The sequence below is a fragment of the Eurytemora carolleeae genome, unplaced genomic scaffold (assembly GCF_000591075.1).
Source record: "Eurytemora carolleeae unplaced genomic scaffold, Eaff_2.0 scaffold72, whole genome shotgun sequence".
In the NCBI taxonomy this organism is placed as follows: domain Eukaryota; kingdom Metazoa; phylum Arthropoda; class Copepoda; order Calanoida; family Temoridae; genus Eurytemora; species Eurytemora carolleeae.
This window is the reverse complement of record NW_019396031.1, coordinates 225,640-253,178: the sequence shown is the minus strand read 5'-3', so window position 1 is coordinate 253,178 and position 27,539 is coordinate 225,640. Positions and strand designations below refer to the sequence as shown.

General features: G+C 35.0%; 3 protein-coding genes across 3 annotated transcripts; all 3 read left to right on the top strand.

Annotated features, from left to right (window-relative positions):
- Positions 1-255: 255 nt before the first annotated feature.
- On the top strand, positions 256-10,199 carry LOC111696466 (uncharacterized). The gene is made up of 7 exons (XM_023466078.1): positions 256-363; positions 2,263-3,481; positions 3,882-4,013; positions 5,432-5,620; positions 6,208-6,835; positions 7,207-8,254; positions 8,528-10,199. Exons 2-7 carry the CDS (start codon positions 2,276-2,278, stop codon positions 9,153-9,155), a joined length of 3,831 nt encoding a protein of 1,276 aa, XP_023321846.1. The 5' UTR covers positions 256-363; positions 2,263-2,275; the 3' UTR covers positions 9,156-10,199.
- A 2,458-nt stretch (positions 10,200-12,657) lies between these two features.
- Positions 12,658-23,297, top strand: LOC111696422 (GRAM domain-containing protein 1B). Its single transcript, XM_023466024.1, has 14 exons — positions 12,658-12,950; positions 13,152-13,290; positions 13,601-13,704; positions 13,966-14,075; positions 14,744-14,894; positions 14,972-15,085; positions 18,478-18,578; positions 19,988-20,057; positions 20,748-20,961; positions 21,541-21,655; positions 21,757-21,865; positions 22,152-22,349; positions 22,692-22,745; positions 22,904-23,297. Exons 1-14 carry the CDS (start codon positions 12,750-12,752, stop codon positions 23,012-23,014), a joined length of 1,791 nt encoding a protein of 596 aa, XP_023321792.1. The 5' UTR covers positions 12,658-12,749; the 3' UTR covers positions 23,015-23,297.
- Positions 23,290-27,532, top strand: LOC111696430 (solute carrier family 2, facilitated glucose transporter member 12). Its single transcript, XM_023466035.1, has 8 exons — positions 23,290-23,462; positions 23,794-23,953; positions 24,234-24,335; positions 24,437-24,519; positions 24,672-24,791; positions 25,402-25,604; positions 25,786-25,933; positions 26,015-27,532. The coding sequence occupies exons 1-8, from the start codon at positions 23,312-23,314 to the stop codon at positions 26,725-26,727; spliced, it is 1,680 nt and encodes a 559-aa protein (XP_023321803.1). The 5' UTR covers positions 23,290-23,311; the 3' UTR covers positions 26,728-27,532.
- The last annotated feature ends 7 nt before the right edge of the window (positions 27,533-27,539 follow it).

The window sequence follows — 27,539 nt, the reverse complement described above, 5'->3', positions numbered from 1 at the left end:
GAAAGTTGAATAAAAAACGGGTTATAAAAGGAAATATGATCACTGATTGAACTGATTAGTATTAATGCATTATAACTAGAATTACAATGAACACCTACCTGCACTCCGTCGAGCTATGTAGCTTAGTCCCGATGATAAAGCATTCTTCTTCCATCTTGGATAAAAATCTTAACGAAGACGACGGTTTATTTCCGGATAAATCTGGAATTGAGAAAATTCTTACGCGGCATTCAGCTCGCACCAATAATTAACGATAAACGAAGACGACCAGACACAGCCCAAACACTTTTAACGAAGCAAGTACATTTTGTTGAAATTGTCGAAAAAGCTTTGGAAATTCAAGTTAGAAATAAGCTTCCTCAGGTTTGTTTTAAAGAGTTAAGAAGTATATAGCGCCAATTCATTTGCATCGACGAATAAATTCCCTTCAACGATACCAATAATCTATCCAACATGATCTTACCAAATTGAGTATCACACAGTGCAGCGATGACACGTCTAAAGACATTATTAAAATGTAAGACATGTGGCCGCAGCGCTCGGCCCAGAAAGTGTTAATTTAACCTAATCCGTGGCCGCAGCGCTCGGCCCCCTACTCTTTCCTAGCCGCAGCGCTCGGCCCAGAAAGTGTCTTCCAAGTTCAAGTTTACATGTCCCCTTTGTAGCCCAATTTAATTCTAATTCATGGACTATATGTTTTGATCCCTGTATTGCTCTGAAGTCCTGGGTAGTCTCCTGAAGACAATCATTAGTCCTCAGTCCGTTTTGTTCATGGGAGTTGCGGGCAGACGTGCCAAATGCTACTGACTTTTTAGAGGGTAAACGCCCTTTGCAGATGGGGGCTACTCATTTTTACCAATTTCCTAATATACGATTTTTGGACCCCCCCTCCTAACAATTTTGTACATGGATCTTATAATTAAGACATGAATAAAATTGACCATTTGGTCGCAGCGCCCGGTTCCCTAGCCTGTCCTAGCCGCGGCGCTCGGCCCCCTCCCCTTCATTTATAATTCAAAAATAAACTCAAGTATTTTCAGCCTAAAGTTAGTCTCGACGTATGACACAAGTTTTGGGAAATAAAGTCCTATATCTTGGCACTAAAACAGTCGTGTGAAAAAAATATTCCTAGAAATAAAAATTCTCTGGAAATAAAGTCTTACTATTTTGAGACTTTATTTTCTAGGACTTTTTTCTGGTTCCAATATGTTTTTTATGCAAAAAAGTCTTATTACAGTAGAAAATGCATGGGAACAAAAGATGTTTACAACCATGGAAAAAAGGCCCATGATATTAAAAACACCCCTGGCTATATTTATTAATGAAGATGCATGTAAGAGAAGTCCTTTTTATGTCTTGATCTCATTTTCCCAAGAATTCTTCAGGACTTAAATTCCTGTGATCTTATTTCTTGAGACTTTATTGGTAGCCCCCATATTTTAGGAAAAAAGTCACAGGAATCTAAAGCTTAAAACTTTATTTCCGGTGACATTTTGTCCTAGGACTTTAGAAAATTGGGATTTTTTTTACCAAAGCTAGTTTTTATTTCCAGGTTTTTTTCAGAACTTTTTTTCCTGTAACTTTCTTACAAAGATTCAAAATTTCTTTCTTAAATATTAAATTCCTTATTTTCCAAGCTAATACCTCCGTCAATAAGGTCAGATTATTACCTCAAATTATTATTTCGTCCTTCGGGCCTTGGTTCCCCCTTCCATCATTTTGGACACGCGATTTAAACTATTTTTCAACATTAAATTAATATTTATTCTGTATTATTCCTTGGTTCGGTTATTTAAGACAAGTTCTGGGCCGAGTGCTGCGGCAACGACAGAATAGGGGTGGGGACCGAGCGCTGAGGCTATGAAATGCTAGGGGACCGAACGCTGCGGTCACAATTTCCAATTATGCCCATATCTTACACATAAGAAGCATGTACACAAATGGGGGGGGGGAGGGTCTAAGGTTTCTTCCTCTAAGGTTGAAATTGGGTAAAACTCTGAGCTCCAAGGTTTAATGTATTCCTTCCTCAATTTGTAAATTTGTTGTCTTAGGTCATATTCTTATGAGTATGTTCCTTCCTCCATAAAAAGAAAGCTATTCTCCATGCAATGGAAATATTCTTCTTCTTGAGTTTAAGACAACTGAACAACAACGTTCTTTTTTATTGGATATTTCCTTGCATTCAAGGTTGCATTTTTTTAGAGCTGAAAACCATAAAATTGGAAATCGACTTAACAAAGTAACTATTTGTGTGTGTTTCAGATAGTTGTGCATTATGTCTGATATCTCCGGTACTACTGAAGAAGCTTCTAGTGAGGAAACAAGAAATAACATGGAGGTTGAGGATGAGGTTGAATTGGAAAGGGAGAAGAAACATCATGAAAGTCCGTTTTACAAGGATTTGATCAAAAGACTTCCAGTGAAGTCTAATATTATATCGAGGGGAAGTGTGAGGGATATTAAGTGTTCTTATTGTTTCTCCTCCTCCTCCACCCTCCGTAAACATAATCGACATCTCTTGCTCAAACATTTTATCAGAGTTGATGAACCCTTCACGTTCTTTTGTCCCAACCGACGTTGTTCTCACCGTTCAAACTCGTCCAAGGATATACAAGAGCATCTGGGAGCCGTTCATCCAGGTTTAATTAAAATAAGAACGGTTTACCACGAAATGGCACAATCAGACACAAAAGAAGTTCCTTGCAACGTAGACGGTTGTTCTGATTTGTTTCAGGATTTGTCGGCAATGTTCGAACACGTGAGAAATATTCACAGTAGACAATCTTGTGACGCCGCTAAGGTAGACGATAAAGTATTCAAGTGTGAGGTTGAGGGGTGCACATACAGCTCAGCAGTTCTCAGAAGTTTGAAACTCCATACAACTAAAAAGCACGGGAAAAAAAGAAAGCATGCAGAAGATGAAACGTGTTCAGATCCACCCAATCTTCCAAGCACAGCTGAAACCGAGTCCGGAGATACCCAGCCGAACCGTGTTCCCAGATTTAAACTGATGAAACGAAAGTTTGCCGAAGAGGAGTGGAGCGTGGCGAAACGTAAGAAGCAGACGCTTGAGGTTCAATCCCCCTCCAAACCTAAAATAAAGAAAGTCAAGGTTCGTTTGAATCCCCTCCTGGTTCACTTTGATCCTGTACAGAAAGCTCTAATAGCTATGAGTGATGTCCATAAAAACTTAAACCAGGAGATGTCTCGTATTGACGGAGTCATGGAGAAACTAATCACAGAGCACAGCGTAGCCTGCACCCAGTGTCAGGAATCTCCGGAGTTCATGGAGCAGAGGAAACATCTCAAGGATCATGTAAACATACAGAACGAAAAGATGGTTGAGAGAATCAAACAGCTGGAGAGGCAGCTGGATACAATGACGAGATCCTTCAAGAAGTTATCCTTTCAACAGAAGCAGAGCAGTGAGATTAATTATAGTAATCTCCTTCAAGGCGTAACTAAACCAACACTTAATAAGGAATCTTTAGCTTACTTAAACGAGAACAATTGAAAACTTTCTAATAAAAACATTACTGCAGTAAAACCGAATTAAAATATTCCTTTAACAGTGGTTTAATTTTATTAATCATTTTTCCGCTTTTATCGCTAAATGTTAAAAATACTGATTTTCTTCTTAATTTTTTCCTCGATGTTTTCAAGATTTTTGAAAAAACATGTATATTGCTCACCCGACTCTCTATTCAAACAAAAATATGTTTTTGGTTCAAGTATTATTTGGAATTATGATGCAAAGTTTTTGGACTGCAATACTGGGGAACTAAAAATTGGGTATCTTAAATTCAATTAAAATTACAAACTATATTTACCGAAATATCAAGGTATATGTATATTTGATAAATAATAAGCAAGATGTTTAGAAGAATGATTACTCTGTAGTGCAAGGATATCGTCTTGTTGATATCAATGTTCTCCGTCTAGCTCTTCAGTCCGCCCAGCGCTGTGGTCACTGCAACCTTATCCTTACTGAAGTTAACTCTCATCTGTCTCAGGTGAACATAGATTTCAGGGAGAGGATTATTTGTTTGAGGAAAAACAAATATTGTTTAAAGAACCCGTGTCAAGTAAGACATTTTGTAATATCTCTTTCAATATTAATAGCAGCCGGTTCTATTTTTGAATGTAGACTCATATAATTTGTTAGGAGCAGGATATGAAGTCAGATTGTCGATATCTCTTTTCGGAGTCTTGGAACCTCTGAAAAGTGACCTCCGTCGGCTCCGTTTTTTTTTGTGTATTTTAGGGGTCAATTGGGAGTATATATTTAAAAAATGGGCTATTTATGTCAAACGAGGCCGGAGATATAAAATCGGAGCCGACGGAGGTCACTTTTCAGAGGTTCCAAGACTCCGGATAGAGATATCGACAATCTGACTTCATATCCTGCTCCTAACAAATTATATGAGTCTAAATTCAAAAATAAAACCGGCTGCTATTAATATTGAAAGAGATATTACAAAATGTCTTACTTGACATGGGTTCTTTAGTTTAACACTTTTCATGCTCTTAAACGAATTTTTGAACAATTTTCTTTGTATTTTTTTTTGCCTAAAATATATTTATGCTTGGCTTTGCATATTGTTGCATATGCGGCATTTTCTCTTCTTAAATTAACTAGAAATAACTGCAACAAAAATTTCTCGGATTTGTGGATTTTTTTCATGGATTTGAAAATTCAAAATAATTTTCAGGCAATTTTTAAAAAAATTATAACCAACCCTTCTCTAGGGTCTCAAGTCCCACACAAATTTTGGTTACGATCTGTTAAGCTCTTTTGACGTTTTTTGGATACAAACGGACAGACAAACAGACAAGCAAAGTAAACATTTTTATTATACTAGGCTTTTAGGGCTCTTCACGCCCATCTTCTATTTCAATTGTGAACATGTTCTCTATGTTTACTTTGTAAAACAAAAACAAACACAAATTTCGCGGATTTTATAAAAAAATTTGTGGATTTTCTAAATTTTCAGAAATCGAATTTTGTTAATGGCAAATTTTTGAAAATTCCATCATCCATAAACTTTCCCTTGGGTCACGCAAGGTCCCACACAAAATTTGGGCCCGATCGGTTCAACCGTTTTTGACGTTTATTGGATACAAACAAACAGACAGACAAGCAAAATATATATATATAGATAAACAATTTACAATACAGCTAAAATTAAACCTTAACTGTGCTTCATTGAAGGAGGGGTTTCTTTTTAGGAAAAAATTTCCCCTTAAATCTCATTTTCCCCAGTAAAACGAAAACATCCCTTGTAAATTGAACCTGGACTTAATTCTACAAAAACTATTAATTTCCCACCATTACATTGCAATCAAAAAGAATCAAATAAAAAAATTTGATTTCATCTTTATAATTATTTGTATGTTCCTGGAATTATGTTTCAAATCAAAATATCTGCAGGTTGATCTAGCAACACAATTGGGTTTACTCTGCTCCGTGTGTGGTCTCCAGACTATCTTTAGTACATCGAGCTTCTCGGAGGAGGATCCTCCCAACTACTCCGTAAACAAGATCTTCCTTCCTAACCTGGGCCCCTCCGCCTACTACAGTCTAGTCAACCTGGTCCAGAAGTCCATGGGTTCTGTCAAGGTTAGTTGAACTGTTTGTACCAAGTTTATTCAATTTTCATCCTAATCTGCCAAGTAAAATAGACCCAGTGTCCGGCTCTAGAACTGGCAGTGGTGTAATTGAATCTTTCTTCCAAAGTTTTTGTTTCTAACCCCTCCCCGGTTCCTTTTAAACAGTGCTTAGGATTTCAACGGGAATAATGACAACAAAAAACTCTTTGCTCTCAAACCCCAAATCTGAATTGTTGAAAAAAGAGAGGTTATCAAAAAAATTCCTTATCCCTGAATGGTTCATCAAGTTTTAGCATACAAATAACGAAAAAAAGGTGAAAAATAATTTGTAATTCTTTTTCTGTTAAAAAAAATTAGTAAATCTTTAAGAAATGTTCAATGTTCATGACCTGGATTCGGATTCATTTTTTCCAGTGCGGATCCAGGATCCGGATCCTCGCAAAATGAAATGGATCCTAAGCACTGCAAATTTAATTTTTATTTCTGTCCTCCATTCACAAAGGAACTAATAATTTATTTATAACCATCTTCAAAGCTCTGAACACTTTTATTAGTATTAATCGCTTATTTTTTGAATAAAATAATTATTTTCTTCAGGTAAACATGAATCGTAACAAACATGGAGTCTCAGTTCCACATAGAGCCAAGCTTATTGTTTCTGTGGACAGAAAACCGTATCCGTTAGAGTTTATAGCTACCGAACCTTCAGATGATATCGTTCGTCCTGATCTCTCCGGGTCCTATGATAATATTGCAGAACCGGATCTTGATGTCTCCGAATTATGCGAAACCATCCTAGAAGGAGACCACAAGGACTCGAAAGACGGAGTAGCGGTGGATTTACTTGAAAAGACTTTAAAATCACGTGCAGATCATTTCTACACAAAAACTGACACTAAAACTGATGCCCCAGATTCTAAACAATCTGATGAACCCACGCCAGACCTTCTCCAACTGAAAGCAGAACCTGATGCGGAAACTGAGCAACCGGAGCAAAATGAACCGAATATAGAAGACTTAGTATCAATATCCCACCAGGAGGGGAGTAACGGGGGAGATCTTAAGATAGTTCGAGTTCAAGGGAATGTTTCCAACTTGTCAACTAGTGATATCGGAAATAAATTAAAAATTAAGAGTTTCTTGGATCTTCAAGAGGGCGACAAGAAACCTACTCCAGAGAAGAAACATTGGACAACAGTGGACGGAGATCTGCAGTACAGTGAAGGTAAACACCTGTAGTTAATATTTTCCAGATATTTGACAAATTGAAGATGAGAGAACATTTATAAAATTCCAACTTCTAACATTTTAGAAAAGTTTATAATTTCGATTCGGGAAAAATAAAAATTTAACTCGGAGTAACTTGTATACTACAAGTTAATGTTTCTTTGACTTAAAAGGTTAAAAGTGTTTAAATTTTTATTAATGTCTAGTTACAATCCTAACAGTTCAGTTTAAGTTAAAGACGCCATGTAGTTCAAGGGAAAGCTAGTTGTTTTATATCTGGAGGGGTCGGGAATTCTTTTAAATATGTATATCTGAGCAAGGCCAAGATTTATATTTATTTTTCTTCAGAACTGATACTTTTTGTTGTAGATGAAGGAGTGGTTGGTGAGGTGGTTCCTATCCCCCCTGGATCTAAACTATATACAAATGATCTGGTTTACGCTACTCCTAGTTCAAGTAAACTCCCAATAGGAATATATAAAGTCAAGCGTTCAAACGGAAAGGAAACCGTCCTAGTTGTAAACGAGAAGGGCGTTCCAAAAAAGTTTTCCGAGAAATCCACTGAACACGTTGTCCTGGGGAAGAAGAATATTGTCACCGAAGGTTATAGTGTCATCGAAGGTTCTGATAATGCTCCGAAAACTCCATTGGAAATATTTTATTCTGAAGTAATGCGAGCACTAAAGAAGAAGTTGCCAAATATCGGAAACGCCCAGTTGGAAAGAATTGTAATTGACAAGTGGACAAAGATGAACTTCGCCGAGAAACAAGTTTACAAGCACAAGGCAGATTTTTTACGAGGACGAAGTCAGTCTCCGACCCCTTCAACCCGTCCTCCAAATCCAACTATAGCAGCTGTTCGTGCAAATCTGCCTCCAGGCTGGAGAAGAACCTTGGTGCGGTGTAAAGATGAGTCTCAGCAAGGGAAATTAATGATAATTTTACACACTCCCACGGGGGAGAAACTGAGGACTAAAGCTGAGCTCTTGGAGTATACCAGACTTAACAGTATTAGTGGGATCGGATTGGATGTGTTTGATTTTAAACGCGCTCCAGAAACTGTCCCTACTCCAGTATCCGCACCTATACTAGTTTCAGGAAATTCGAATGTTACACCAGGATCTAATTCTATAAGATTGAAAGCTCCACAGGGTGTAAATATACTAAGAAAAGTTTCTGTTCCCATCAGTTCTGTTGGAGGGGGTATTTCAGAACGTTCTACAACTGATTCATCATCTAAAGAGATTAAATCCAATGTTATTCTTGGAGTTCATGAAATACTTGGAACAGTTACAAATAGTTCTACTGGGATGAAAATGGTGAGAATGGTGGTGGAAACTTCAAGTGGGGAGAAAAGAGAAACATTAGTTCCTGCAGTACCTGGAGCCAATGGAACCTTAAAGATTGCTCTGCCAAAGTAAGACTTTTTATTTTCAGTTTCACCAGGTTGGTTAACGTTTTAAGATTAATGATTTAAATATAAGGGGTCATACATTTGAAGATAAGGGATCATATATTTGAAGGTAGTGCAACAAACTGTTAGAGCTGTTTAACATGAATTTTTATAATATATTTTACATACATACACGCATCCTGGAAACATGTCTTTCAACTTATAGTTGTCTGGTCACATTGAAAAGTCGAGTGTTATTATTTTTATTTTTAAATTAAAAATGAAAATTTATTTTAGGAATTTCTCAGTACGAAAGCCAGTAAAAAATACCGAGGTGAACCAAGTGACAAAAACTGCGAATGAAATTGAAATCAACGAATCTAAATTGGTAAATAAAGAAATCACAGAAAGTCAGAAGGCCGCAGTAACGCAGCTCCAGGTTTCTCAAATCAATGATTCAAATCAGGGGTCAGAATTGACAGAGTTGGATTCGGAAATTGAAACGGTAGAACCTGAAACTCCTGAATCTGTGGAACCTGAAACTCGTAAATCTGCGAAACCTGAAACCCAGGACCCAGTGGAACCTGAAACCCAGTACCCAGTGGAACCTGAAACCCAGGACCCAGTGGAACCTGAAACCCAGGACCCAGTGGAACCTGAAACCCAGGACTCAGTGGAACCTGAAACCCAGGACCCACTGGAACCTGAAACCCAGGACCCAGTGGAACCTGTGACTCAGGATTCTGTGGAACCTGAAACCAAGGAACCAGTGGAACCTGTAACTCAGAATTCTTTACAACCTGAAATTCGAAATTCTCGGGAACCTGAAACTCAAGAAGACGTGGCATCTGAAACTCGGGATTCTGTAGAACCTGAAATTCCAAAGTCACTGAAGCCTGAAGCTATGGAACCCATCGCGTCTTAATCCTAAGAATGAGGGGGAACCTGAGATCCAGGGACCTGTGGAACCTGAGATTCAGTTACCTGTGGAACCTGAGATCCAGGGACTAGTGGAACCTGAGATCCAGGGACCAATGGAACCTGAAATTCAGGGACCAGTGGAACCTATAACCGAGGAACCATTGGATCTTGAAACCTAGAAACCAGTGTAACCTGAAACCCAGGAAAGAGTGGAACCTTTAAGCCAGGAACGAGTGGAACCTGAAACCCAGAAACGAGTGGAACCTGAAACTCAGACACCAGGAGAACCTGTAAACCAGTTACAATTATGATTTAAGAAACCATAAATGAAGGTATGGAACTTGGTCCAATGGTTGAAACTAGAAAGGCGTATTGTGTAATTTCTCTAAATAAACCGGAATAAAATGAATTATCATTAAGAACCCAAAAGGGAATATCTACTGAAGTATATAGTTTACGCTGATGGAAGGGAATGAGCTCAACATGTTAAAGTTTACTACTACTGGAGTAAGGTTATTGAAGTATTCGAACCTGATTCCCTCTGAAGATTTGGATTTAACAAGTGAATATTTATAAGTGATCATAATTGTACATTGTTTAAATATCTTCATATTTCAAAAATATTCTTTTGTTTTCTAGTAATACATATAGATTGAAAGTATAGTAAGGTTGGATATCTTATTATATAAATCTTTATTGGTTCTAGGCGAAACAACGATAAAATTAACAATAAAACAAAATCATAGGGTTTCGCATAGAAGAAATTATTTATATATCGTAAAATGTATATGTAGTTGGTGATAAAAAGGACACATTTTTAAAAGAAAAATTCCTGTTAAATTCGGGTTAAAGCCAAAAAACAGAATAGGACATTTGAACAAAAACAAAATGATCAGCATAAGAGTACATGGGGTAAGTTTCGATATCTACTGCATTCAATCAGCAACTAATTAAATAACTACGTCATATATGCAAAACACGAAAATTATTGAATAATATAATTTTGTTCGTATTTTCACTTTACACAGAATAAATTTGAATTAAGATATCTAATAGTAATTCTAAATAAGAATCTATGTTCGTATTATTAATCAGTCATTGTCATTGTAAAGAATTATATAATGTCGTCTTTTTTTCTGACATGACAAGAAGAAGCAAACTCATGATGAGATACTTTATTAGGTTACTGGTTGCTAGCTTTATACGCTTGGATGGTCAGTGAATCACGCAAATTGAATTTGTTGAATACATTATTTCAGATCTCCAGAAAATTTGTTTTATAAAAACCAAGACTAATAAAAACATAGTTGTAGATTGTTTTTCACGCAACACTGCAGTCAGGATTATGTCGTTTCAGGGTGAATGTGGGGGGGGGGGGTCAGGGGTTATTGCGTCGGACAGCAAATCTGTTTACTTCAATTTCTAAGAATACTTATGACTGCAGTTGAGTTGGAGCACACTGATCTGGTATTGTTCTCCGGCAGGACAAAGTTCAGTCAGTTGTGATGTAGTGATGTGCATTACACTGATACAATTATAGCATCTTATTTTCGTAAATATACTTTCGACCTAGGTTTTAAATTTTGTAAATATTTATCTCAGTCTTTAAGGTTCTGTTAAAGAAAAACTAATTTTCAGATTCTATACAGAGCGTCCCGCATCATATTGAACCCCAAACTTTAACGCCAAAATACGCACAGAACACTCGAAAAACCTAGTATTTTCTCCATACTAATTTTTATGGTTATAGCCTTTTAGAATTTTTTAAAATTTAAAGGAACTTCTATAAAATCGAAAATGAAATAAGACTATGAATGTTGGTTAGAATGATCAATCATAAATTCAATAACTTCAAGAGAAAACGTAACATTATCTGTTCTTTTTCTATGTAGATGATTAAAATTAAATATGTATTTTGATTTTTTTTTCAGAATATATAAATGATTATTTCTTGTATATCTGTAATTAAACAAGGTACTGAACAAATTTTCCTTGGCGCTCCGCGCACACATGAAACGAACTGATTGACTCAAATTGTTAATTTTACAGTTGTTGAAAGTTTAAATTTTTAAAAAACACAAGAAAAAAACGATTTGAATTGAACACAGCCAAATCTGCATGCAACAACTGAAAATTTCCTTTTTTCGACATCAAACCCATATTATGAAAAAAAAAATTTTACACCCCCCCCCCCCCAAGACCATTAAAAAATAATTTATTATCCCCGGAAGAAATTCCGTGTCTATACATTCTTTGGAATGTATAATCAATCCAAAGAACTTTTGTAGGTCGGATGCACAACTTTGGTAGTTCGGATGCACAACTTTGGTAAGTCGGATCATCAACTTTTTTATAGGTCGGATGCACAAAAAAGTTGGTTGGACGCTTCTGTAGGTCGGTTGCACATTAAATGTATTAACCTAACAAAACCCCACATATCGGCTATAACTTGTCATTTTGATAATTATGGGCAACAGCGCTCGGCCACTTAGCCTGTCCTAGCCGCAGCACTCGGCCCAGAATTGTCTTAACCAAACCTTACCCCACATATCGTCTATCATCGGTAATTTTGATATATTTGGCCGCAGCGCTCGGCCTCCTAGCTTGTCCTAGCTGCAGCGCTCGTACCAGAAATCATCTCATCCTATAACTAACCCCACATATCATGGCTATCATTTGGTCATTTCTATAAATGTGGCCGCAGCTCTCGGCCCAGAATTTGTCTTAACCTTAGTCTTATATAGTGAGTTCTGCCCCCTAGCCTGTCCATAATTGCAGCGCTCGGCCCAGAGATTATCTTAACCTAGCCAACCCTATGCATCCGACCTACAAAATCTGTGCATCCGATCTACAAAAAGTGATGTATCTGACTTACTTAAATTTGTGTGCAACCGGAACATCCAGATCCTTCTGCAGGTAGCACTGTCAAAGTCAACTGACAATATCTGCAGTTCCTGCGTAGGTCGAATAAACAAAATAGAATGTACATCCGACCTATAGCTGTCGTAGGTCCGATGTATCTGGGAACTACTATAGGACGGAAATGATAGAGGATTAAGCAGAGTATAGCGGATTTACGTAGGTCGAAAAATACACCATCACCTGGATACTTAATCAATAAATCAAGTTTCTGGCGCAATTTTAATAACAGTGCGTTAATGCCGAGATACTCTGCAGGTTCTATAATCTGAATAGTGATTAGTGAACTTACAAACTTGACAATTTTTACAAAAATTTCAAGGTTAAAAAGACCACTACATAGAAGAAATATGTTTTCGTAATACTTGCAATTTATTATTATTAAACCTTTATTGGATCTAATCGGTACAACGAAAAATAACAGTAACAAAATCACAAAATTTGGCATTGAGTAAACTATTTATATATCAGAAAGTGTATATACATATGTGTTTAATATGAAAAAATAGACAGATTTAAATTTCTTAAAATAAATCGGCAAAACATTTAAACAAAATCAGCGAAAATATTTTAAACAATATTTATGGTTTATACTTCACTGCTATAATTTCAGATATCAGAATTCGTTATTGACAGTTTTACTCTTCGTTTAGTATCTGAATGAGATTTTAATTTTTTAATGTGTGATTTGGACTACATGGCAAATAATATTGGGTTCCAAGTGGATCCAGCCGAACTTAACAACGAGGAGGTTAAAGATGAAGAAAAGAGCCCCTCGCCTAGGAAAGGCGGGCTATCCATACCATTGCCGGGTTCCGATGGATCAGTGAAGGGGGAGAGCCGGAAATCTGAACCCAGTCCTAGAGCGGTTACTCCTCAGGTTCCTTATATATTTCACTTCTTATCTCTCTATGCCACAACAGTTTTTAACGTTCAATACTCTTATCCCAAGAGATATTTATAAAATCCATTAATGTCGATTTTTGGAAATTATTGTTTACAGCGATCTATTGCTGGTAATTCTCCTGTATTCTCGTAATTAGGTTATTTCTCTAGAGATTAACGATCACCCCTTTTGCAGGATGATCGGAAGTACTGGTACGGTATGTATCCGAGCTATAAGAGCAGAAGCAAGGAGTTTAAGAACTTGTTTGATGTCGGAGACTCGAAATTTGTTGTGGATTTTGCTTGCGCGTACAACAAGGATATTTTACATCAAGGTATTTTTCTACACGTTTTCTTCACTCTAATCCCATCCTCTCGTCTTCTTATTTTTCTTAACATTTTTTTGTTTGGAATCATTGTTTTCTTGTTTTCTCTTTTCCATGTAGTTTTCTTTTTATATAAAGTTTTCTCTATCCATTCTTTATTCCGTTTTATGATTTCGTTCTTAAAAGTAACTTCTTTTCATTTATAAATACTTTTTCCTTCTTAAATTATTTCTTTCATTGCACTCAATCGAATCCTTATACATTTAGGATTTAAAAGTTTTCAAAGATGTTTTTTTTAACAGCCATTTTTTTTATCTAGGTCGAATGTACTTATCTGTTCAATATTGTTGTTTTTATTCCAACATATTTGGTTGGGAAAACAACATTCAGATTGACTGGAAAGATGTTTCAAGGCTAACAAAGGAAAGTTCAGAAATTCATATTCTTTCTTCTTTTTTTTTCGTTCAAAGTTGTCTATTGTCTCATAAGTCATTTGTTTCTAAATTTTCGATGAGCAAGAAAATAGCCCGGGTTTTATGGAAATTAAGACCGATAATTGGCGCTTTGGTCGCCATTAATGTAATCGAATGAAATTTCCTTGAATACAGGTTTTTATTTATTTCCACTTCATTTCATCAATTTTTCGAGACCTAATCCCTGGTTTATATTCTGAACTGGGTTTAGGAGAAAACTGTTTTTGTTATTCCCAACGCCATTCAGATCAAGACGAAGGATACAGAGTTCTTCTTTACAACATTTGCTAACAGAGACTCCACCTTTGCTATAATGTACAGGTAAACCAGAGGGGGAGATGGGACAACCGAGTTTATACAGTCATAACCAGACAGACCCGGAATTAATTCACACAGGTATTCAGACGACTTTACATATATATCTCTTGTAATAATAATAGCAGACCACATTTTGGAATTGGCCGGACTAGGGCTATTTTGTTATTATCGTTTCATTAATCATAATTGTATAATTAGATTGTAAAGTCGTCTGACTAATTATAAATTAATTCGAGGTCTTTCTGATTAGGACTGAACTGAATACAGATTCATAAATCAGAAACTAAATATGATTTTAAACTAGTAAAGGCGACCGAGAGAGATAAAATCCCTCCCAGAATTGAATACTAACTGATTTCTTCCAAAGTTTTCTAACCGAAGCTGGGAACTTATTTTTTTTTTATGAACAATTATTCTTCCTTCGCCAGGAGATTAAGCCATCTCTCATTGTTCAAAACTTTAACATATTTCGGCTATATATGGATTATGGAGCTTGTTATCGACACCCGCTTTTTTAGAGTGTAAATTATTTTAATTTTCAATTGCAAATAAATATAGGGGATAAGGGTGGTTTATTTTTGAAGCTTTAATCTAGGATACTGGAGGATTTCATATAATGAACAAAATGTATCCAACATCGGTGCGGTCCTGCTTATTTACTTATAATAAAGGTTGTGGGAGGGAATCATGAACAACCAGAATATGACGGATGAGGAGGTTTGTCAGATCATCATGTGCCAGTACCCCGAGGAAGAGAGCGTGGATGGATCTGTTAACCAGGACTTGGAGACCAGCTCCAGTCCATCCGTCCCAGCTCCGAGGGTAAAAATCATACATTTTTTTTTATTAAATACAATATGGAGCTTTAGTAATGTTTGTTATTATTTTGATTACTCAAGGTAACCGAGATGCCTGGTTTAGATGATGCGACACAAACTCAAGTTAGCACATGGTTGAATTCTACTCCTGGTACACCAATCTTGGATACAGTTCTACACAAATCCATAGATCAGGTTAGTTTAATACACCAATCTTGGATACAGTTCTACACAAATCCATAGATCAGGTTAGTTTAATACACCAATCTTGGATACAGTTCTACACAAATCCATAGATAAGGTTAGTTTAATACACCAATCTTGGATACAGTTCTACACAAATCCATAGATCAGGTTAGCTATAGGACGGAAATGATAGAGGATTAAGCAGAGTATAGCGGATTTACGTAGGTCGAAAAATACACCATCACCTGGATACTTAATCAATAAATCAAGTTTCTGGCGCAATTTTAATAACAGTGCGTTAATGCCGAGATACTCTGCAGGTTCTATAATCTGAATAGTGAACTTACAATCTTGACAATTTTCACAAAAATTTCAAGGTTGAAATACTTGCAATTTATTATTATTAAACCTTTATTGGATCTAATCGATACAACGAAAAATAACAGTAACAAAATCACAAGATTTCGCATAGAGTAATCTATATATAAATTTGGCTTGTCTGTCTGTTTGTTTGTTTGTTTGTTTGTTTGTCTGTCTGTCTGTTTGTATCCAATAAACGTCAAAACGGCTGAACCGATCGGGCCCAAATTTTTTGTGGGACCACTGGGAAGGTTTATGAATGATAAAAGTTTAAAAAAATGTCTTTTAAAGGTTTTTACTTTTGTAAAAAAAAAAAATTCTTGAAAATCCGCGAATTTTTTTTTAAAAATCCGCAAAATTTTTTGCTTCTTTGTTTTAAAATGTAAACAATAAGAACATGTTCACAATTTTAATGGAAGATGGGCGCGAAGCGCCCTAAAAGCCTAGTTATTTAAATATCAGAAAGCTTATATATATATGTGTTTGATATGAAAAAATAGACAGATTTAATTTTTTTCTTAAATCGGCAAAAACATATAAACAAAATCAGCAAAAACGAAATGAACAAATACTTCAATTTATGGTTTATTCACTGCTGTAATTTCAGATATCAGAATTCGTAATTGACAGTTTTACTCTTCGTTTAGTATCTGAATGAGATTTGAATTTTTTAATGTGTGATTTGGACTACATGGCAAATAATATTGGGTTCCAAGTGGATCCNCAATCTTGGATACAGTTCTACACAAATCTATAGATCAGGTTAGTTTAATACCTTTCCTGGATACAGTTCTACACAAATCTCTAGACCAGGTTAGTTTAATACACCAATCTTTTATACAGTTCTACACAAATCCATAGACCAGGTTAGTTTAATACCTATCCTGGATACAGTTCTAACCCCATCCTGGACACAATTCATAACCCATCCTGAATAAAGTTCTAAATCCTGAAAACAGTTCTAAACCCAATACCCATTCCGGATACAGTTCTAAATCCATCCTAGATACGGTTCCAAACAAACCAATAGATCAGGTTAGTCTAATACATCCATCGTGGATACAGTTCTAGACCCATCCTAGATACAGTTCTAAACTTACTTAAGATACATTTCTAAACACATCCTAGGGACCTAGATACTGTTCTAATCACATCCTACATACATATTCAAACAAACCGATAGATCAGGCTATAGATGTTAAATACACCCATCCTAGACACAGGTCCAAATCCACCCTGAAACAGTTCTGAACTCATTCTGGATAAATTTCTAAATCAATCCTGGATACAAACCCTTTGAGTTTTCAGTTCTAAACAAACCCAACATTTAAAAGTATTTTAAATTTTAAAAAAAATGTTTTTTTTTGTGAAGTATTTTTAAAGTTTTAAGTGTTAAGTTACTTTTTTTTATCAATATTGTTTTTTTCATTCATATTTGGTAGTTTTTAAAACCACGTAATCATATTGATTATTAACAGTTATCTTTATCGTTGCATGAACCTTCTTGTTAAAAACGGTTTTACAGGATAATTTTAACACCTGTCAATAGATAAACTACAGTAATGGAAATATAAATTCCATTTTTAAACTTTGACTTGCCAAGTATTTACAATTCCATATATCTCCATATATCTCCACCATATACCCTAACATAAAACAATTTAACAACTTTGATTGCTCTTCTCTCGTATGTATTTATGTAATCTTACATTTTTTATCCCATATATATTTCGACCCACTTTTAGGTCATATCCCAGAGGTGTATATTTTTCAGAATTACCCCAGGTGAGGGGGGGGGTCGGGAGTGATTTGTTTATAATCTCCCCCTAAAATCATTTTTTTCCCAACTCGGCGAATAAAACCCTAAACAAATTATAACTTATAAGCAGAAATAAATTCAAAAAGAAAAAATAATTTTCAAAAATGATTTTTCGAAAAAATATATACACCCTGTTTCGCTACTTTTCATTTTTATTGTTTCAGGATAATAAAATGTAAATCCATAATACATACTACAAGGTTGCAATTATATTTATTTATATTGATATATATATATTACACAATACACAAGTGTTTTATTTTAGATTAGATCATAATTGTTTTTCAGATCGTACCCACTTAATATAGTAAATATAGTAGAGTAAACTTTGCAGCAATTTAGGAATATTTCATTCATAGTTTTAGTAAAAAACGTTTATACAATGAGTACAGTATGTAATATATACAAGATATATAACCTGCTATGATAAATGATTACTCTATGTATACTAGGTATATAACCTGCTATGGTATATGATTACTCTATGTATACTAGGTATATAACCTGCTATGGTATATGATTTCTCTATGTCTAATAGGTATATAAGCTGCTATGGTATATGATTACTCAATGTATACTAGATATATAACCTGCTATGGTATATGATTACTCTATGTATACTAGATATATAACCTGCTATGGTAAATGATTACTCTATGTATACTAGATATATAACCTGCTATGGTATATGATTACTCTATGTATACTAGATCTATAACCTGCTATGGTATATGATTACTCTATGTCTACTAGATATATAACCTGCTATGGTATATGATTACTCAAATGTATACTAGGGGTCGGATAGTCCTGTAGGCGGTCTGGGTTGCCCAAGATAGGGCATCTTGCAGATCTCATCTCACATAATCACATACTAGATATATAACCTGCTATGGTATATGATTACTCTATGTCTATACTAGATATATAACCTGCTATGGTATATGATTACTCTATGTCTACTAGATATATAACCTGCTATGGTATATGATTACTCAATGTATACTAGATATATAACCTGCTATGGTATATGATTACTCTATGTCTACTAGATATATAACCTGCTATGATAAATGATTTCTCTATGTCGAATAGGTATATAACCTGCTATGGTATATGATTACTCTATGTCCACTAGATATATAACCTGCTGTTATATGATTACTCAATGTATACTAGATATATAACCTGCTATGGTATATGATTACTCTATGTCTACTAGATATATAACCTGCTATGGTCGAACTCCAACTTCTACTTCAACTTCCAGAAGGACCGTGGAACTACAGAGCTTGATATTGGAGAGTGGGAGAAAACAGACACGTAAGTAAATTTATGTTTTTAATTAAAAGTTCAACTATTTCCAATTGACATTATATTAAACAGGATGTAAACGAGGGTTAATAAGCCTGAAGTACCTGCTTGCTAGCGTGTTTTGTCGAGAAAAAATATAATATCTAAAATTTTTGTCGGATTCTATTATTTAATAGCAATCCAGATCCAGTTACTGGAAGTGGACTAAAATAAGACTTAATAAGACGATCAAAAGGAATTTGTCAAATAATAGAAACAATTATAGAAAACTGATCTCATCCTCAACAATATACAGGGTTAGTTTAAAAACACGAATTAGTGAATGGTGCCGTTTTACAAAACATTAAAAAATGTTCGCAGGTACTTAAATCTTAGGTTGGAAAGTATTGAAATAAAATGAACCAAATGCAAAAACTATATTTCGGTAAATGTGAAAAAATCCGGTAAACTACTTTATATATATTCTATTTATTCGTACACAATTATAATGGTACAATTTAAAATCAACGAGAAATGAGATATATAACATATAAAATATAGAATTAATATATAGTCGAAAACAATAAAATAAAATTTAAAAAAATAAAAACTTATTTAGTTTTTACATATATCATCAATAATTACATCTATTTCATCATAGTTAAATCCTTCTAAAACATTTGGATTTGACCGGATTAATAGTAAATCTTTTAACGGTGGAATTCTCCACGCATTTTCAGCCGGATTCGCGTAAATCATGTTTGACTTTACTAGAGACTTGTTCAAGGACAGTTTATCTACATAGGTTTCATTTGCAATATTAGATAAATTCTTACATAATTTTGTTCTTTATTTGTAGAAAATTAACTTTTCTTTAGAAATTGTTTAGCAAAAAATATTTTTCATTTTGATAATAACATTATAATATTTTTTAGCATTAAACATGAACCCTGCAAAAAGTGTTTGTGTGTGGTGTAAAACAGCCCTAATCCCGGTTTTGTTTACTCATCCTGTAGTTGAACATATAAAACACAGGAAATAGTATTCAAATGTTCAGTTGACCTAATGGGTTGTTTTGTGACACATTGACAAATGAACTGAATCCTAACCAATTCTCTATTTAGTATTATTTAAAGGGACTGCACGCGTAATTTCACTGTGACCATCCATGCAAAGATGGCAATGCCTGATTCACAACTATACCCTTGATCAATAATGGGGAAGATATTCTCGTTTTTCTAGGATAAACAGTGTTTAATTCTGATATTTTCTATACGTTTTACTGCAGTAGAAATGCAAAAAATTCACTTACGTAGAGAAACCAAAATTGAAAATAATCATTGTGAATCTGGCATTACCATTTTGTCTTGGAAGGTCACTTAAAAAATGTTTACTGTCCCTTTAAGATCAATGAATAAAGAAATATTATTGTATTACAGTGGAACAAGTTCCCGTGAGGTTGCCTACAATATGAAGATGAATAATCCAGTTGGACCAAAAACTTGTCAGGTTAACAATATTAATTATTAATGGATGATAGATGAATAGAACATAGAAGTAATAGGAACCTTATTAATAAAGAAAAATGCTCGCCGACAAAGAGGAATAATGAAATAAGAAACTTATGGATATTAGATATACTAGGCTTTCAGGGGGCTTCTCGTACTATTAAAATTTCAATTTCAAAAAAAGTTAGCGGATTTTATAGAAAAGGGGATGGTGGAGATGTCCTATTTGATGAGGGGGGGGGGTCCCTGCCTTCATTTTTAGCTCAATTCTTCCAAATTTTTGGCTGCACGTCTAATTAGGGAACTAATTTCCAAAAATTAAATTAAATTGGACACGAATGACCTCTAATGACTTCTAATGACCTCGAAAAATAGAAAATGTTTCTACTATGACTAAATGCTTATCAAACGAAAGTTAGGAATTTTGATCATCCATAAACCATAGATAGATAGATAGATGGATAGAAAGAAGGCCGCACAAAGAATAAATAAATAAAAAGTTATTTGAACTACTGAAAATGAAAATTAACAATTTCTTCAAATATGTAATAGGGCAATGGATCAGTGTTCAAATGACAGTCGTCCAAACGTTTAGCAACTAATTGTTTAAAATGTCCTCGTCTGATTTCTGCGATTGTCGATCTGCCTTGGTAACGTTGCTCGTAAGTTTTTTATTTTGCTTATTTTTCAGGTAAAAGAACAACAGCAGCTGTTAAATAAAGAAGCAGGACAGCTGTACTGTATTGATACTGAAGCATTTAACAGCGGAGTTCCCTACGCGGATTCCTTCACTGTAATCACTCATATCTGCGCATACAAGGAGAGTCCGACCACGTGCAGGCTGGTCGCCAAGGCAGAGATTGTGTTCAGGAAGGAACTCTGGGGATTCCTCAAGGAAAAAATAGGTAAACTTGCGATATGAAGAAGAAGGTGCGAATTTTTTTTTTAATACAAAGGGTAGGGTGGAGGACAGTCAAACGGCGGCGGGTCGGTGTTTCAAAAAATCAGAAATGGTTAATATGTTTTTATCATTTAAGCTACAGGGCAAACATTTATATATTTGAAATGCCCTTGAAAAATGGGTGTACTTTTTGAAGTTTTTTAAATCCTCCTTTGCACCCTAACCATTAAAGATAGAGGTATAATTTTTTTACTTTACTAGGGACATGTATCACACTCCCCTATCTCATATCTAAGGGCAAAATCATATGGGGAGACAAAAAAGCCCAACTGGGATATGGTTAAAAGTCAACTGTTTAGGGGTACACAAGATTGTTGCCCCCCCATTACGCCCCTGCTTCTGGGTAACAATGATGAAGATATCGTCTTTTTTTTCAAATAGATAAATTCTGTCAATATCCTTCATTTTCTCTGCTGAATGAATCCGTAAGTTACTTATTGTAACTACGATCCATTTTTCCTATTCGCCACTGAAACGGTTGTTTCAGATTTCAGTAGTGTAATGGTAATTATATTTTATTTAGAAACGAATGCCTGGAATGGTATAAGAAACTACTACACAGATCTAGGACGAGCACTAGAATCATACAGGGAAGACGAGTTTAAAGTTGCAGCTCCTCTTAAACCAAAACAAAACAGGAACTTCCTCAAAATTATATATTTTTACCTTAGAAACTATATTTTTTATATTTGGGTTTGAGAAGATTTGAGATATTATTTTGAAGGTCGGACTGTTCTAGATCTTGTCCTGTGATCTGTACACCTACAATAACAACAAGTTCAGATATTAAATCATTTTTCAACGGATCCTCATTACTACCCGTCATCCTTGTAGTCGGGATTATACTGGTAAGTTAGGGTTTTTTAATGGAATGTTTTAAAAACTTTGAAGTTTTGTTTGATTAGAAGTTGAATCGATTATGACTAGTATCCCCGGGGCTTGGATAAAAACTATAAAACATAAAATAATCATATTGTGAAGGATGGGGAAATTAATGGGTGGGGATAAGAAGCATTATAAATCAATTATGTCTTCCTTAAGAATTAAAAAATCAAAGAAGTCGTTGCATGACAATTTATATTTATCAAAAAAAACTGTTTTTTTGTGAACTCTTAAACTTAAAACTTATTCTAGTGTTTGACCTGTACCCTGAACATCTACGTACTATGGAACCTGTACGGAGGTGGAGTAGGAGTGTATTCTGATACCATCCTGGAGAATCTACCAGTAGTTCCTATACCCCCTGAGCTACTGCAGAACCTACCAGAGACTGATCAGGATTGGATTCTGCTTCTCCGTGGACAGGCAGCTAGACATCATCAGATTGCTCAGGTTGGAGTTGATACCAATCATGGATTTCTCGAATTTTAAATATTACATAACTATTTGTTTTATGAATGGTGGAGAGGGCGGGCCCCGGGAGGGGGGGGGGGGTATATGACAATTTCTTTGGTATATACAAAGGAAACTCTTGCTTTTCTACTGGTCTTGTATTAAACTTTTAAATTGTTAATACAATTACATGTTTCCAGAAATGGAACGTTCTCAGGCAGATCGCCTGTTGTAAGTTTTCTGACCATGGATACGTTTCGGTGGTTAGGAGCACCGACCCCTATTTCATTGAATGCTGGGTTGTCCTTTAATAGTAATAATAATAATAACAACATAATTTAGGAAATATCTTCGGCATTGAGTAAGGTTTCTGAGGCGTTACTAGACTCTGAGAAGGTAGTGATATTTTATATATACCACAGACATTATTAATTTTGGTTAAAGAGAAAATAATAACCTAAGTTTTAAAGAATTGAACAATTTTTTTAGATAGTTTTTATAGTGAGAAGCGAGCTTTTATTTTTTAATCCATGTCAAATAAATATTTTTTTCAGGTTTTGAAAAGGGTTGAGAAATTATTGACGACAGAGCTAGCGCCGAAAGATCTTCAAGAAATCTTTAAAAATTTACAGAAGAATAAATTTGTCGAAAAAACTGAGCTCTAGTATTTTTGTTTTGATTTAGTATTTTGTTTTGATTTTTCTGCATTTTTGTGTCAGAGCTTATATGCCATTTAAACTAAATTTTAAGTAGAAAATTAAAATATGAAATTTTAGTTTTAGTGGGTCACACTCCAGTTGTAGCGCAATACATTCCAGAGCAATTGCACCTAATTCCCTGTGATATTTTTCAATATAATTACTGTGATAAAACTTGATTATCAATACCATGTATTATTCTAGTTCGAGATTATATTATTAGTGAAATAATTTTTACATATTTTACAGATGTGAAAAAAGACGATGGACGAGGACAGACGAATCCTCGTTAACGAAGCTGAGGATGAAGAGGATGATTTCTCCGAGGATATCCTGGACACTAATCAACCAAACCGGAGCCATGAAAACACTTGTCTCAACATTGTTTACTTCTCCTCTATTGTTGCAGCTATAGGAAATCATATTAATTAACTTAGGAATTTACTTGATTTCTGAAAATAAAAAGTCATGATTGGTAGGTAAATTTGTACTCTGAAAAAAATTAAAAATTCAATTTTAGTTTTCGTCGCTTTTCACGTTGAATTATGATTTTTTTTCTGTTAAAACCTGAAAATTTACAAAAAAAAAACACTTTTACATTGGTTGATAGATTCATGTAATTATTTAGAAAATGAAGCTCTCCACTCATTTTTGTGAGCTTCAAAAATTGAATTAAATTCGATTTTTTTAAATTCCACGGTCAACGCCAGACTCTTCAGCTAGTCTCTAATATGATTGTTGGTCAGGAGGGTTATTGTTTGGGTATGATGTTGGAGTAATATCTGGAGCTAAGGTTCAGGTTGCTCATGAGATGGATTTAACATGTGGGGAGGAGGAGGCACTGGTTAGTCTCATGCCAATGGGAGCTCTCTCTGCTAGTCTGGTGACCGGGAAACTATTAAACAGGAACCAGAGCATACTTTTATTATTCAAAAGTTGGTTTTATGCAAATTTGTCGATTTTCCGGCTAAATTTATACTTAAGTTACACTAAACGTTTTAAATCTTTCACTTTAACCCAAGTAACGAAATTGTATATTTTCATAAAAATGATAATGGTTACATTTGGATTTTAAACAAATTAACACAATTTTTTTTGGTAACACTTTCTCCTTTTTATAATTATCATCCCATGCCCACAATAAAATTAGTAATAAAAGTAATTTACCAATTATGGTTCTAATCAGGATTGGAAGAAAATCTACTATTCAATTGACAGCTGTAGCCTTTACAGTTGGTTCTCTTGTAATGGCGTTCTCAGATAATCTTGCTGTTCTGCTAGTTGGAAGGTGATTAGTCTTTTACTTGTTGGTTCATTTTTTATTGTAACCATTCAAGGTTATGCAACCATTCAGATTTGTTATTTGATATTTTGTTTTATTTGTTTCAGGTTTGTTGTCGGGTTTGCAGTGAGCCTGTCTGCTATGAGTGAGTGTCTTTATATTTCAGAGATATCAGCACCTTCAAATAGAGGTACAATAGATCCTTCACAGGGCCTACACACGTTAGATATTATACATTAGATTAGTTTATTTCTGGACCGGTATTAAGTTAAAAAAGCTCCAGTAATATTCTTAGATAAATACCCCCCGCCTATGTTGGAGAAAGTTAACACACTATTCTAGGTATGCTGGTATCTCTGAACGAGCTTGGGATAACACTGGGTTTCCTCCTCGCCTTCCTAGTCAACTATATCCTCATGGATTCAGTCGGAGGATGGAGGATTATGTTCGGTCTTAGTTCAGGTAAATAGTGAACATATATCCTCATGGATTCAGTCGGAGGAGGAAAGAGGATTATGTTCGGTCTTAGTTCAGGTAAATAGTCAAATATATCCTCATGGATTCAGTCGGAGGAGGGAGGATTGTGTTTGATTTGATTTCAGGTAAATAATTAACTATATCCTCATGGATTCAGTCGGAGGAGGGAGGATTATGTTCGGTCTTAGTTCAGGTAAATAATCAACTAGATCTTCATTGATTCAGTCGGAGGATGGAGGATTATGTTTGGTTTTATTTCAAGTAAATAGTCAAATTTTATCCTCAAGGATTCAGCATGGATCTATTCGGAGGTCGAAGTACCATGTTCATTCTTAATTCGTTATTATTTATGAGATAAAATCACAAATCAACTCTATTTTTATGGATTTAGCTTGAGAATGGTGGAGTATATTTGGTCTTCAGTTCAGATTTTAGTCTTAATATCCATATCCTTATACACTATTTAATCTTTTTTACTGTGCATTTATTTTTTTATTTTTAGTATTGTTTAGGGTTATGTCTGTAAATAAGTTGTAAAATTTTTATAATCGTTTCCTCTTAATAAAGGACGTGATAAGAAAATGTAAAATTTTAGTGTTTGCTGTCTTTCAATTCTTCCTGATGTGGTTCCTACCGGAAACTCCGCACTATCTGGTTCTACGGAAGAATGAGGCAGCGGCGGTGAAAGTTCTCCGGCGGATACATAAAACAAGCTCCGTTAAACAAGAGTTGGCGAATATCCGGCACAGCTGCCAACAATCCCAAGCAGCTTCTTGTTCACAACTCTTCTCTACTCAGGTACTAGCTCACTCATTCACTTACTCACTCACTCTTTATACTTTCACACTCTTACTCTCTCACTCTATCTTATTCGTCTAACTAATTTTTTACTCATTCTAATGACTTCAAAGACGTTTTCAAGATTGATAAATTGTCTTGATCTGAACTAATTCTGGTAATTATTCTCTTCATATTTAAGGATAATCTACGATGGAGAACATTTATCGGTATAGGACTTGTTATCCTCCTTCAAGCCACCGGCCAACCTAATATCCTTTACTACGCTACAGATATATTCAAAGCTGTGGGATTCTGTGGAGATACACTCTCAGCAATGGCTTCCGTGGGTAGATAAAATATAAGTACAAATTGACAAGTAGTTAGAACAAGTTTGATTCAATAAATAGCCTTATTTGTGTTATGTTCAGGACTGGGATTGGTGAAGGTGGGAGCTACAGTAATCAGTCTTGTCATGGTAGATAGAGTAGGACGGAGATCTCTTCTTCTCGCAGGGTCAACTCTCATGGCGATATCCCTTCTAGCCCTCACAATATTTGCTGGATATCAGTACTCAGCCTCGGGATATCATCAAAGAGAAACTTGTTCGCACGGAGCTAATTACACAGATCATTTACACAAGAACGCATTCTCCGAGATTGAACATGTGACCATTCCTCAGATTGAGCTCTGCGAGTCCGAGGAGCTCATGTTACCCAGTGGTATCCGTTATATCGCCTTCTGTGCCCTGGTTGTCTATGTAACAGCCTTCTCGTTCAGTTTCGGTCCGGTCACATGGATTCTCCTCACGGAGTTGTTCCCTGTATCTCTGAAGGGAGATGCCATGAGTTTAGCCCAAGCTGTAAACTGGACGGCCAATGTATTTGTTTCCGTTACATTCCTTGATGCAGTTCGAGTTCTCACTCTACCCTTAGTGTTCACCGTTCATCTCATCTTCGGTTTACTAGCAATTCTCTTTATATACCTAGCTGTTCCAGAAACTAAAGGAAAATCTTTAGAGGAAATCTCTAAAGATCTGTGCGGGAAGAAGACAAGTAAACCATTGTGTATGACTCCGCAGACTGGAAAACTTGCAGATACTGATGAGTTTGATCCAGTATCCACCTCGAGCACTGGATTTTAAATCCATCCTTGCCATTTCTGATATTAATTATCCGTACCAATAATATTTAAAGAAAGTACAAATTATAAATGACGGATCCGTCCAAGAAAATATGATAATCGCTTGTTTAACAAATAATTTTGTCGGCATTAACTAATAATAATTCTAAGTACTTCAGCGACTTTTAAAATTTCATTCTGGGCTTCATTATTTTCTATTTGCATAGTTGTTTTTTCTTCACATAAATTACTATGGACAACATTTTACATGGAATTAAAATTTGTGGCTGAATTAATTTTGCTTTCCTTACTTTTGGTCCTGAAAGTTTTAAAACTACATTTGTCTCTTTGCTAATTAATTTGCTAATTAATCAATCGTTTGTATTTTATCATTAACTTTTAGATTTAGTCTTTCCCTATCTTTCAAGCTATTCTGTTTTCGAATAAATAATCGCTTAATCAATATGAAATATGACCATCAGACTCTTTTAAAAAAATTGTTTTTGATCTCTCCTGTAAAATTATCACAGTCTAATCAAACCCTATAAGTGTTTATCAGACTTCACCGCATTTTCTTATCGTTCCAGCATGTTTGTATTTATTTATGTTTGCACTCAGTATTCAATTGTATTTGCATTTATTTCTGGGTATTTATCTGTAACTTATGATTTTTAATGAATCTTATTAAGGAAATCTATTTGGGTTTAAACGATTGATTGAAGAACTCATTCCAATATTACAAATCTGTGATAATTTACTATATCCGTCCAAACAGTATATTTTAGATGTGAATTTTAACATAGAAGTGCACTCACTATATTTCCAGATGAAATC

Excerpts from the sequence above, each read along its gene's own strand:
- LOC111696466 (XM_023466078.1), top strand. The coding sequence starts at position 2,276 with ATGTCTGATATCTCCGGTACTACTGAAGAAGCTTCTAGTGAGGAAACA. Across the intron at positions 4,014-5,431 it reads TTAACTCTCATCTGTCTCAG|GTTGATCTAGCAACACAATT; the intron begins GTGAACATAGAT and ends AAATATCTGCAG. Across the intron at positions 6,836-7,206 it reads AGATCTGCAGTACAGTGAAG|ATGAAGGAGTGGTTGGTGAG; the intron begins GTAAACACCTGT and ends TTTTTGTTGTAG.
- LOC111696422 (XM_023466024.1), top strand. The coding sequence starts at position 12,750 with ATGTGTGATTTGGACTACATGGCAAATAATATTGGGTTCCAAGTGGAT. Across the intron at positions 18,579-19,987 it reads GAGTGGGAGAAAACAGACAC|TGGAACAAGTTCCCGTGAGG; the intron begins GTAAGTAAATTT and ends ATTGTATTACAG. Across the intron at positions 20,962-21,540 it reads ATTCCTCAAGGAAAAAATAG|AAACGAATGCCTGGAATGGT; the intron begins GTAAACTTGCGA and ends TATTTTATTTAG.
- LOC111696430 (XM_023466035.1), top strand. The coding sequence starts at position 23,312 with ATGGACGAGGACAGACGAATCCTCGTTAACGAAGCTGAGGATGAAGAG. Across the intron at positions 24,520-24,671 it reads ATCAGCACCTTCAAATAGAG|GTATGCTGGTATCTCTGAAC; the intron begins GTACAATAGATC and ends ACACTATTCTAG. Across the intron at positions 25,605-25,785 it reads CACAACTCTTCTCTACTCAG|GATAATCTACGATGGAGAAC; the intron begins GTACTAGCTCAC and ends TTCATATTTAAG.